The sequence below is a fragment of the Zea mays genome, chromosome 8 (genome assembly GCF_902167145.1).
Source record: "Zea mays cultivar B73 chromosome 8, Zm-B73-REFERENCE-NAM-5.0, whole genome shotgun sequence".
Lineage (NCBI taxonomy): Eukaryota > Viridiplantae > Streptophyta > Magnoliopsida > Poales > Poaceae > Zea > Zea mays.
In genome coordinates, this window is record NC_050103.1 from 5,052,912 (window position 1) to 5,065,685 (window position 12,774).

At 44.4% G+C, this 12,774-nt stretch overlaps 2 protein-coding genes and 1 long non-coding RNA gene across 3 annotated transcripts; all 3 read right to left on the reverse strand.

The window, feature by feature from the left end:
- Nucleotides 1-315: 315 nt before the first annotated feature.
- LOC100283497 (PUR ALPHA-1) lies at nucleotides 316-7,234 on the reverse strand. Its single transcript, NM_001156397.2, has 5 exons — nucleotides 6,790-7,234; nucleotides 6,639-6,686; nucleotides 1,163-1,315; nucleotides 822-1,064; nucleotides 316-724 (listed from the first exon to the last, which is right to left on the reverse strand). Exons 1-5 carry the CDS (start codon nucleotides 7,111-7,113, stop codon nucleotides 572-574), a joined length of 921 nt encoding a protein of 306 aa, NP_001149869.1. The 5' UTR covers nucleotides 7,114-7,234; the 3' UTR covers nucleotides 316-571.
- LOC100217068 (uncharacterized) lies at nucleotides 2,428-3,360 on the reverse strand. The gene is made up of 3 exons (NR_156012.1): nucleotides 3,326-3,360; nucleotides 3,184-3,213; nucleotides 2,428-3,090 (listed from the first exon to the last, which is right to left on the reverse strand). It is a non-coding gene; the product is annotated as an uncharacterized lncRNA (long non-coding RNA).
- A 1,220-nt stretch (nucleotides 7,235-8,454) lies between the features above and the next one.
- LOC107275220 (Pentatricopeptide repeat-containing protein) lies at nucleotides 8,455-10,260 on the reverse strand. The gene has a single exon (NM_001320457.1). The coding sequence runs from the start codon at nucleotides 10,255-10,257 to the stop codon at nucleotides 8,740-8,742; it is 1,518 nt and encodes a 505-aa protein (NP_001307386.1). The 5' UTR covers nucleotides 10,258-10,260; the 3' UTR covers nucleotides 8,455-8,739.
- Between the last annotated feature and the right edge of the window lie 2,514 nt (nucleotides 10,261-12,774).

Here is a 12,774-nt window from a genome sequence, read left to right on the forward strand (position 1 = left end):
CCGAGCTCGGTTCCACGTCGACGCCACGTCGTCCGGGTTGTGCCGACGCATCACGTACCTCGGCGCCATAACCTATGGCGCCGAGCTGTGTTACCTCGGCGCCATAGGCTATGGCGCCGAGCAAAGGGTCCAAAAATGCTATTAAAATTTTTTAGGGTCTAAACGTGTTCTTTTTTCCGAAAAATGGTCAAAATACAAAAAATTCGGTCGAAGGTCGAACGCAGGCCTATCCGCATCACTAACATATGTAGAAAGAACTCAATGCCAGAAACATACCACACATCTTTTTTACATAAACAAGAACAGCGAAGCATGAAAACAGGGCTAACACTACAACAACTATAATTATACCACCCCACGAACAATACACTGCTTATTATTCCTCCGAAAAAGCAAAACGTCCCAAATAAATCAATCCTCACCACTGAACTCAAAAAAAAAATGAAGAGAAAGGAGACATTATTATCCCCACCAGATGAATTGATAGTGCGTGATCTAACATTACCACACACCACATGGCAAACCTACAGGAGGCATAACAGCAGTCTTGCCCAGGCCACAGTAAGGGTAATCATCTCTGACTGGATTCGACAGTGCGCACGTTAGCTCCTGTCATTCCTTCAAGCCTGTCCTTCATTATATCTACAAAGTGACCAACCATTTCATGGAACTGCTTCAAACCCGAGAGCGGCAAGATTATAGACGAACGATCAACTCCAGCCACCTGTAAGTACAACCACAAACAGTACGAGCATTGTGATCACTCTTGTGCGTGGAAAATGGATGCTTGTGTTTGCAAATAATGGGCAACAGCAGGTTACCTCAGAAATCCTCAAATAATGGCCCCTGTTGTTGCTTCCCAGGTCGAAGAAGAACCTCTTCTGATCTGCCCTAATCACCTTAGACATACCCATGCCACTAATTTCTTCTTGAGGAGGCAGATCAACCAAACGTTCGACATCTACCTCTGGCCCAGAAGCGGACTGGCTACCATGTCCAGCTATAAATCCGGCACCCACATCATCTGACAAGCCAGGAAGACGCTCTGGCGGCTCCATGTGTTGCTGGCCAATCCAATATCAAAAGAATAGTGTCATTAGATGGTAGACTTCACAAATACCGAAATACATATGCAACAAGCATTTCTTTTTGTTAGTTCTACCTGATTTGGATGATTTGGTAGGACATACAATCTGGAAGCCTCGTTATTTATTTCCAACAGTACATTTCTGAATGCTTCCCAGCCCTCTTCACCAGAGCTGCCAGCTGGAACAATTATGGTACTCCGGTTTCTGTTGACAGAGGCCTCAGAAACCTACATACAAAATGTTGTGTAAGAGCAACTACAATAAAGGGCTGTTTGTAAACTATATGCCGAGGTGGAGAGGAGGGAGGAGACGAGGGCTATAAGATTACAACCGGCTTAAGCATAAGAACCAAGAAATTTTGTGAGAGTAAGTGAGCCATGTATTAATAGTGAAGAGTTAACTACTATATGAGTGGGCGAGAGATAAGCTGCAAAGATCTATACAACCAACAGCAGGCTATATTATTAGCCTTGCTCTAAGTAGTTGTAGTTATGTCATGGCGTCACGCATATAATACTGCACAGTTACTTTACAAGCAAAAAAAGTGCAATGTAGCTCAAAAGTATCATTCATTGCAAACATTGGAACAAAGATAGATCATACTTCTCTCCAACTATCTACAAGACTATAACCTTTTACGATTTATATCTAGGGAAAGTATCAATGCAAACCCCTTCTCAGTGGACACTAAAAAACCCGAACATATTTTATAGGAGTATATAATTGGTAGCATTAATTAAAACATGTAATATTTCAATTCCAAATTTAGTTTGAGTCATGAAATTGACAGATACCAGAAGAATATGCTAGGATCACTATGTGTAGTGTACTAGCCAATAAGATTAAGATACACATGAAGTCTTTTCCAAGAATGCAACAGACAGAAAGACTGCTCAAGATCATTATGTCCCTCAAGAAAAATCAAGGAAATAAAAAAAAAACTTAGGAAACTAAGAAAGCAAGGTGACATGTTCAGCAACATGATAAGCCACCAGCTAAAAAAGTAAATTGCAACATTTTATCAGAGAATACCACATGTCACTATTTGGAGCCCCAATCTGAAAATGTGAAACTGTATATGTTAAGAGCATGCGTCAAGGAATAAAATTAAACTAACCAGAACATAAACTCACAACTCCAGAAAGAATAATATCGCTGATGATTAGTGATTACAAAAAAACTGTTGCATACTTGCATCAATAAAAGATAGCATATCCATACAATCCTATTTATCACGGCACCAAGGCAAGACAAGTCGCCGGCCGGGCGCATGGACACCTAGGCGCCCATTTGTCCCACAGCAGGTATGCAACATATACCATATGATACATCAAAAACTAGCAAATAAAATATAAGGTCCAGCAAGTAGCAAGCAACTATATATATCCATCAAATACATGATAAACTGAATAGCTGATAAATATGGCATATTGCCCTGCCCTAAGCCCGTAAGGCCTATTCGATATCTAAGTTCATCTCATTTATGCCACCCATATCACTTGCAGTTGCAGCAGCTTCAGCATCTGTACGGCTTGGCCATAATCATCCTCAACATGCAGATCATCAGGAGCAACAAAGTCAATTTCAGCTTCTTCCTCTTCTCCTAATCCTTGTTCTTGTTCTAATATCGTGGTTGTAGTGGATGTTGAAGCAGCAACTACAACACTACTTTGACGAGTGTAGCTCCCACTCATCCTAGGAAAACTGCGACGTTGTAGTGATGTTGTTGCACCAATGGCTTTATCAACATGGGACCAGAAAAGATCAAGATCTAGAGGATGAACTTATTGATTGTTAGTTGCCATTTGAACTCATTCTTCCATTGGAACTCTCTAAGATCAAAGGGTTTAGATTTTTCACTTCAACGCGTCACTCTTTGAATCTTTCCATTATCTTCTTGTTGTAGTGGACATAAACCAAACCATTCAAAATTTGGTGTTTCAATCTGTTCCTTTTCTTTATATGGATCTAAAAAAGAAACCACTACTCACTTAGTAACCAACTGCAAAGGAAAAGAATAAACATTCAGCAAGTAGATAATGTGATGTCTTACAAATTCAAAATTACGATCACAATCAGAGGCCGAGCAACAAACCAAGAATGTGTCTTGCAAAATTTTGAAGCTCTATTAAGGCCACCAAAAGCATCCCACAAATCAACAACAATTTTAGTTTGTATTTTCATGGTTAAAACTGAATGACACAAAAACAATAGTGATTAGGATTTAGGATACTTACAAGGGTTCTTTGTCTTTTTGTTGCTTCACTACCAATTGCTTTCCAAAGCTCCTCATTTTCTTATAATCATCAACTTGGTTACTAATATTTTCAAGCAAATCATCTTCATCGACCATCATAGTTTCAAGCACATAGTTGAATCGAATTCGAAGACAAGGTGCAAGATCCACATTGTGTCCATGATGTTAAAGAACTTATTTGGATTGCCCCATGTAACTTTTGCTCCATCTGACCCAACCAACTAGTCTCTATGATGTCCACTATTGTCCTTAATAGTCTATTTCTACTTGAAAAGGAGTTTGTTATCTTCTGCTTAGCAAGTTCCATGGCAGCCATTATTTTTGGCATAGCAGGCTTCTCATATCCATCAGCAATCCTCGATGCAATAAACAGAAGCTGGAATGCTTTAATGCAATCCTCCACATGGTGCCAAAACTGCATAGAAAGAATAATGTCACAAGATCTCTTCCCTGCCTCTATGGCTACCAGTTTGGATCTGGTCCAATCCTCACACAATAAGAGTTGACATAAAGCATCCTTATGCTTGTACAAACTCTGCAAAGTCAGAAATAAAGTGGCAAATCTTGTTACTGTCAGCCTCAGTAGATCTCTTCCTCCCGTCTTTTCCCTCATTGCATTGAGAAGCCTCCCATGCCTAAAAGAAGTCTGTCACTTGCTTGGCTTGGTTAACACGTCTTTTAAAATACCTTATGTCTGCAATGTCTTGTAACATACTACCTCCGTTCTCAAATATTTGTCGCCTGCTTGTTCATTTTTGAACTAAACGGCAACAAATAAAAAAGAACGGAAGGAGTAAGATCCAAACAATGTGCAACACAAGGGGTCCAATAAACCTTTGGATATTTCTCCATAATAAGTATACCTGCAGCCTTAGAGTTAGCCCCATTATCAGTGACTATTTGGACCACATTCTCCAAATCCACTTCCACAATACTCTTCTCAAGCAAATATGCTATCGCTCTTGCATCAATAATCTGAGCTGATGCATCTACATAGTCCAAGAAAAGGCTCCTTTTGGACAATTGATAAGAAAATTGATTAAGTGTCGCATCCTCTTATCTGTCCATCCATCAACCATTATGGTGCAACCATATTTCTTCCATGAAACCTCTAGTTTATCCCTTAATTTTGAAATCTCCTCCATTGCCTTTTCAAGCAATGGCACCCTTAATTCATGATAGGTAAAAGGCTTGTGCCCACGGCCATATTGTCCAATAGATTCCAACATAATCTCGTAGGCCCAAGAATTTGCTGCGTTGAATGGAATGCCTTTGATAATGTTGGGGCTGCTGTTTGTGTGACGGTGTGACCTCAACTTCAAACTCCTGAGCCTCCTCATCTTGCCCTCTTCTTCATCATCAATATACACATTACTAGTTTTTGCACTCTTCTTCAAAGAATCTTGCATCTCTCTCATTATTGTTGCGGTAGTTTTGGGACATTTTTGAGCATCACCAAAACCAGCAGCAAGGTGCTGCTTCAATCTCTTGATGTCGGAATGCATTTGCTTCCCACATAGAGTACATTGCACCAAATCTTTGTTTGTCAAATCCAGCCAAAATTCATACTTCCAACCAGGATCCTTTGACTTCGCCTTCCTATTAGGATCCTTGGATGGATCAAGTGAAACCTCGTCTTGTCTACTTCGTCCTCCAACATCCATGGTCGAGTGCGGGGACAGAAGGTCAGCGCGAGCAGGCGGACGGTCAGCATGGGCATAGGCAAGCTGACAGCCGACATGAGCGAGCAGACGAACGATGCGGGCATGCAGGCGGCAAACGCAAGCTAGCGGCTAGTGGTGCGGGTGACTGGCGCTGGCAGCTGTGGGCAGCAGGGGAAAGAGGAGTAAGTTATGGGCTAGGGCACAAGGAAGACCCATTGAAGCCCACTATAGCATCTATGCAACGACATGGCAGTGCTTAGAGCCTGCCTAGTCACCCTGGCTTCGTCTAAGGCGACCAAGCAGGCGCCTAACAAAGTTCCGGCGAGCGACAGGACATGGCGTACATCAATGGCCGCCTGGATGCCTAGGCAGCGCCTAGGCATTGCCTAGGCGACCGTGACAACACTGCATACAATTCAAATTTAGGAAGTCGTCAAGTAGTCAGGTGTGTATTTTTTTATCAACAATTGAATGGCCTAAATGAAAAGGCCAATCAATCCTGATTCTCTTTCCATCTCCACAAAAAAGAGCAGACCAAGTGAGAGAGGCTCCCCACATAAGTGGGGTTTGAGAAAGGGATAAACTGAGACAAGCCTTCCCCCACACAAATGTGACTTACTTCGAACTTGCGACCTGGTGACTCAGTTCGCGACCTGGTGACTCAGTAAGACAGCTCTCAGCCTCTCAATGCTACACACAAAAAGAAAATCAATCAAGACCTATTGAACACACTAACTGGTGGTGAACCTATAGCACCACATCAGCTATTTCTACTCCCTCTGGTATTCTTTACTTTTATAATGGTCTGCAAAGTGCGATTTGAGCACTATTTTATACTAAAATTATGAGATTATAAAAAACGGTTTTTTAGGACAAATCACATGATTTTTATGTGTCCAAAATAAATAAATTTGAGTTATTGAATACAGTGTTTTAAAAACTGGACCTTGTATTGTCCAAAACATAAATGTTTTTCACTAGAGGGAGTAGTAAGTAGTTAAGAAGTTAATACTTGGTAATTTTGCACGAGCAGAATGCTCTACGGAACAGAATATGACACTAAAGGCAAACACAAGATACTACTTTTCTCGGTTACCACTGGGTTAATGGTAGTTACAAGCAGTATAAGTGAAATTGCCAGAATAGGTGAAGCCAAAACATGCGAAGGGCACAGCTACTAAAGAGGAAAGTTCCATTTTGGCCATCCATCTTCGGGTTGTGCCCAGTAGGACCTAGACCTTTTCAAAGCTTGAAGTAACCCTCAAACACATCTTTTCAGGAATCAGGACATTTAACCTATTGTTGAAATCGAACCTTGGTGAAAGAAGACTGCCACTGAACAGATGGGTCCATGATCCACATAGCAATGGAATACTTAGTCAGCATACTCATTTAGGACCTAGATGTCTTGAATCAACGAAAATCTGAAGAGAACAATAGGACATTTTTCACTTCCTAAATTCACACAAGCAAACACTGTTCTAGTGCGACAAATTACCCCTTGTTCTAGCTAAACAGTTTGGCTTCCAAATAATGAAGTTCCCCAATTAGGCAATTTTCTCATACCAGCACATAAAAAGATGAGAAAATTTGAAGATGCGCTAGGTCATACAGAGAACGTTACGTCACCTTGAGGAATCGGCCCCTCTTGTTCTCCCCGATATCGAAATAGAACACCTGCACCGCGCAATGAGCATAATTAAGCCACGCCAAAGTTAGCGGCCACGGCACGAGAACCAGCGGCAGAACCGGGCCAACCGCGAAGGAAGCGGGCCAACACCTTGGTCTGGAGTCGCAGCTCCTTGCTGAAGACGTCGCGCTCGTCGGTGCGGATGTAGTAGTCGAAGAGGTCGAGGAACCAGGCGACGCCGTCGATGGGGACGATGATGGTGGAGCGCGTGGCCGATGTCTTCTCGGAGATCTTGAGGTACCTCCCCCGCGGGTTCTCCTTCAGATCAAAGTAGAACAGCTTGTGCTCGAACTGCAGCGTCTTGCTGACGAGTTCCACGTCGCCGCCCCCGCCGCCCGGCACGACTCCGCCACCCACCATGACACCTGCCCCAACTCCACCTCCTCCTCCACCGCCTCCTCCTCCGCCGTCCATGGCCAGGTAGGGTTTTGACGAACGCAGGTCGCGATTAGGGTTTAGGTTTAACTCAGACGAAGGAGCTCCAATGGAAGGGGGGGTGTGAGGTTGGAAACGGGGATAGATCTCGGGGGTTTACTCCGGAGACGGTTTGGGTCTTGTGGAAGGGACTGACGTGTGGGCTATCGTTTCCGTGGAGCCCATGAACCAGCGGGTGAGTGGATTCTCGGCGGGCCGGCTGGGAGTGCTCGTGCGTGGGTGTGTGGCTGTACCTGCGGATGCTGACCGCTCGCTCGTGGCCTGCCGACCCAGTACTGCGGGCTCGCTCTTGGTGACTGATTCCTCACTGGGTATGGTTTGGGCACAAATTCTCTCGTCTCGGCTTGAGGAACATCGTAAAGATCAGCGTACTAGAAACATGAGGCACCGGACGATTTATAGAATTATAGGGACAACGCGGAATCTGTAAAAATGTGTGTATATCAACCATCATAAAGATTCCAGAGCCAAGAAAGGCCGGTTATAAAAAATCAGGGCAGCTTGTAGCCTCGTCGTCTATGCCACCACCATAATATCTTGGGCAGGGCTTGATTAGCTGTGTATTAAATAGAATAGTGAGCATGAGCAGTCAATGAATAGGAAACAGAAAACATGAGACTAATATGCAGTTTATTCCATTTTAGTTCCTAAATTACCAAATACGGAAACCAAAACTCTATTTTAGTTTTTATATTTAGTAATTTAGGGACTAAAATGAAATAAAATGAAGAAACTAAAAATTAGTTCCTAAAAACTAAACACCCCCTTACTTTATACAGATGGAGGTTCTTTGTCCCTTAAGGCCTTATTTGTGTAGTTCAAGTTCTAAATTCTATCTCTGGTATGGAGTTTGTATGCTAAAATTAGGAATCTTGAGATTATATGTTTTGTCTAGATTAGAAAGAAAACAACTTAACAAAACAACTAAAGTATACCATCTAGACCCAAAGATTTTCAGAGTTAGGAATACTTAGTCCCTGTTTGGGACAGCTACAGCTCTAGAAAATTTGGTAAAGTTGGTGAAACAGGTCATTAGATGCTCCCGAAAATCGTGGAACTAGACCTGTAAGTCTTTAGAAAACATTTAGAAAGTTATTTTGTTTATTATTTAGATTGAAAATATATTTAAAATTATTTAAATTGATATTATAAACTACAGCTCCACACTGGAGCTAGAACCTAGAGCCATCTTAAACATCCCCTTAGCTCCACGAAATCCACAAATTTCCAGGAGCCAGAACTCTGCCAAACAACTTGGCATTGAAAGAAATCAAATCTATTGTGCAGAAGTCTATAGTAGATCAGAGTTTTTGAGTTTAACTTTATTGTACCAAGAACCACCTACTCTCAAGTCAAAATCCTTTGGAGAGCCTCATCACATCCCAAGACACAAATATATATACATTTGCTGAGTGTAAAAAACTAAAAAAAAATTATCCAATCCTTCTTCCACAAAAGAAAGTAATTCATAGAGTAATGCATATACTCAATGAATTCAGTTTACACTAGTATTATTTTTATTTTAAGCATCGATGTCATATAAATAATCAGATATCTCATGCGCAGATCTGTCAATGATGTGAATAATGCGCTTGCTTAGTGATCTTAGCCTTCTTCAATAACATGTAGTACTTCAGGGAAAACAGAAGCAAAACCAACAGATTTCATGTTAGTGTCGATCTCACATAACACTTCACATATTGTATGTATGAAAGGATGAGACCAATCCCTGGAAGTGAACTCATGAACCATGCCATCAACTTCAATGGAACTCGCCCCTGGCACATTTCTCAGTCCCCTTTCTCTCATAGCCTTTCGAAGTTTGCTCACATCACCCCACCTTTCCTGTTCTGCAAAAATATTCGACAGGAGTATGTAGTTCCCACTGTTGTTAGGCTCAAGCTCAATTAGGTGCAGCAAGGCTTGTTCTCCAAGGCCAGCATCACCATGGGTCCTAGCTGCAGCAAGAAGAGCTCCCCATATTGCTGCATTTGCCTTCAAAGGCATGTTCTTAACTAAATCCTGGGCCTCCTTTAAACAACCAGCACGACCAAGTAGATCAACCATGCATCCATAATGTTCAACTCGTGGCTTAATCCTGTACTGGGAGACCATGATATTGAAATACCAACGACCCAGATCAGTTAGTCCAACATGACTACACGCTGACAAGATTGCAAGAAAAGTAACAGCATTCGGCGCCATATTCTCCCTCTCCATCCGGCAAAACATCTCGACAGCTTGCAAACCGAGGCCATGCAATGCAAATCCAGCAATTAGTGTCGTCCAAGTCACGACACTCTTCTCCTCCATACCCTCAAACACCTCCACTGCTTTCTCAATACACCCACATTTCATGTACATGTCTATGATCGAATTCATCAGTGGTATCTCCTGGCACAAGCCCCGCCTGACCACAAACCTGTGCACCCACTCCCCTAAATCAACCGCACCCAGATCCCCACATGCCGCCAGAACCGACAGCAACGCCACACCGTCAGCCTCGATGCCCTCCACCTGCATCCTTCGAAACACCTCTACTGCCTTCTCCGGACGCTTCATCTGCGCGTACCCCCCGATCACCGTCGTCCACGACACCACATTCCGCTCCGGCATAGCATCAAACAGCTCCCGCGCGTGGGCCTGGTCCCCAGCCTTCACATAGCCGGCGATCATAACGTTCCAGGCCACAACGTCCCTGACGGCCATCTCGTCGAACACGCTGCGCGCGTCGGCGACATGTCCGCAGGTGCAGTACAGTTGGACGAGGCTGGAGGAGACGTGAGCGTCGGAGGCCACGTGGCCGGTGCGGAGGAGCAGGGAGTGGAGCTGGCCGAGGAGGCTCCTGCGGAGGAGATGCGGCGGGAGGCGCGCGACGTCCCTGAGGTATACAGAGGGGTATACACGACGGAGGAGCGCGGCGGCGTGGTCACTGGTTTGCTGCGAGTGAGGCACGAGGCAGAGGGAAGCGAGGAGGAGCGCGGAAAGGAGACGCGGGTCGCGTTGGCCGCCGCGGGGAAGGAGGAAGGCGTGCGCCTGCAGTAGGTGCCGTGGGGAGGCGAGACGCGGGAGGAAGGAGAGGAGACGATGAAGCGCAGGCGACAGTGGCGGGGACGGCGGCATGTGGGAACTGGCGAACTGCCGTGGTGACCGGAGCTTGAGTGCTTGAGCCTTGACGGGGTTCGGCAAAGACACAATAGGGTTATCTGGTTCGGCTCAGCCCATCACGCAGCCCATACATAAAATGAAAAACTTTTGGCCTGCCTAAAATTGTTCCTCTCTCGCCGTATTCTGTGCAAGTGCAAGCACAGATTGCGTCTAAGCCTGCAAGCGGGTGTCCTTAGCCCTTGGATTTCCATCTTGTGGTGGCCTGCTGTTTTGCATTTATTCCCTCTCATCAAGTTGCCATGTATTTCCAAAACACTGTTCGGCCACCCTGTCGGCCGAATTTTTTGGTTTTTAATCCATATTTTGACAAAAATTAACATTCAGATCTCTAGACGAATCAATTGTATTTTTGTACCCGAAACTCGGCGCCATGACTGATGGCGCTGAGCCAACACGTGACGCCGAGCTGGCTGACGTGGCAGAGCACGTGGCAACCTAGCTCGGCGGCATAGATCTTGGCATCGAGCTAGGATTTAAGCTTTGCGCCTGTCTTCTTTCTCTTCTTCTCTTCCTTTCTTCCTCCGGCCGGCCGCCTGCCCCCGCCGGCGCAATCTGCCGCCCGCCACCTCCGGCGAGCCCGCCGCCGCCCGCGCCCCCCTCCGCTGAGCGCGCTCCGTGGACGCCGCAGACGCGGCGGACACGGGTCCGCCGCCGCCCTTCGGTTCCGCCCCTCGTCGTACAAGGTATTTTTTTACTTAATTTTTTTAGTTGATTTAGGAGTAAGTGGTTAGTTAGTGTGTAGCATTTAGTTAGTATTTACTTTGTTAACAATTTAGTGTTTAGGGTTTCAGTATTTAGGTAGCACATGTTCGCTTGGGTTAATGCAAAGTTAGTTAGTTGTTTAATTGTTAGTATATAATTAGCTAGATATTTACATGTGATTATATGTAGTCCTTATATATGTCACACATCGTGTTGTTATCTCAGTTGTTGAGTGTGCATGTCAGCCATCGTGCTGTTCGTTTTTCTACAGGTTCAGAAACCTCACCATATAGGGGAGGTGCTGCCGAATTACTTATTTATTACTTAGTAAGTATTTAGTAGTAAGTATTTAGGTATTATTAGATGGGTATAGTAATAAGTTAGACAATAGTTGATAGTGTTAGTCAGGGTACCATTTTTAATGGTTATTAAGTTATGAATTCATGTTTGTAATAGATGGACACACCAGTGACACTATACCATGGAGGAAGCGTGGAGGAAGATGTTTATGGGAATGTTAGTTTTTATGGTATGAAGAAGGTGACCGTGATGTTCGATGAAAGACCCTCTTTTGGTCAGATTTTCGCTTGGGCTTGTTAGGAGATTAGTTGCAATTTAAACGACCCTAGCATATCAATTGAGGATTTATTGTCCCATGTTACATTTGAGACAGTTGTCCGACGGTTGATCTCCATTGCCTCTGAAGATAACTGGGTGAAAAGAAGAGATACTACAAGAAGAAGGGCGGCGATGCCCATGTGTGCCGCGAGTGGAACTCCGACGAAAGCTCCTCCAACTCCTCCTCCGACAAGGACGCCGCCAACATCGCCGTCACCAAAGGACTCCTCTTCCCCAACGTCGGCCACAAGTGCCTCATGGCAAAGGACAGCAAAAGGTAGAAGGTAAAATCAAGATCCTCCACTAAATATGCATCCTCTAGTGATGAAGATAATTCTAGTGATGAGGAGGATAATTTGCGCACCCTTTTTGCCAACCTAAACATGCAACAAAAGGAAAAATTAAATGAATTAATTAGTGCTATTCATGAGAAGGATGAACTCTTGGACTCTCAAGAGGAATTCCTAATTAAAGAAAACAAGAAGCATGTTAAGGTTAAAAATGCTTACGCTCTAGAAGTAGAGAAATGCAAAAAACTATCTAGTGAGCTAAGCACTTGCCATGATATTATTGCCAACCTTAGAAATGAAAATGCTAAAATAATTGCTAAGGTTGATTTAAATGTTTGTGATGTTTCAATTTCCAATCTTAGAGATGATAATGCTAGTTTACTTGCTAAAATTGAAGAATTGAATGTCTCTCTTGCTAGCTGTCGGCGTTTTGACCCCGGGGGTCCCTGGACCGACGAGTAAATTGTCGTTGCGTGCCCCAGCCCAGATGGGTTGGCACGAGACGAGACACAAAGGGGAAAATTGTGGCCTCGTGTTGTCCTGCGCCGGAGTGGATGCGCTTGCAGTAGGGGTTACAAGCGTTCGAGGGGGAGAGAGAGAGAGTCCCGCGCGACCACCCTCGTATGAGGGCCCTGGCCCTTCCTTTTATAGATGCAAGGAGAGGGTCCAGTGTACAATGGGGGTGTAGCGATATGCTAACGTGTCTGGTAGAGAGGAGCCGGAGCCCTATGTACATGCCAACGTGGTTGTCAGAGAGGTGCTAGGGCCCTGTGTATATGGTGTCGTGGCCGTCGGAGGAGCGTTTGAGCCCTGTAGAAGCACAGCTGTCGGAGCTGTCGGGACTTTGCTGACGTCTCCTTGC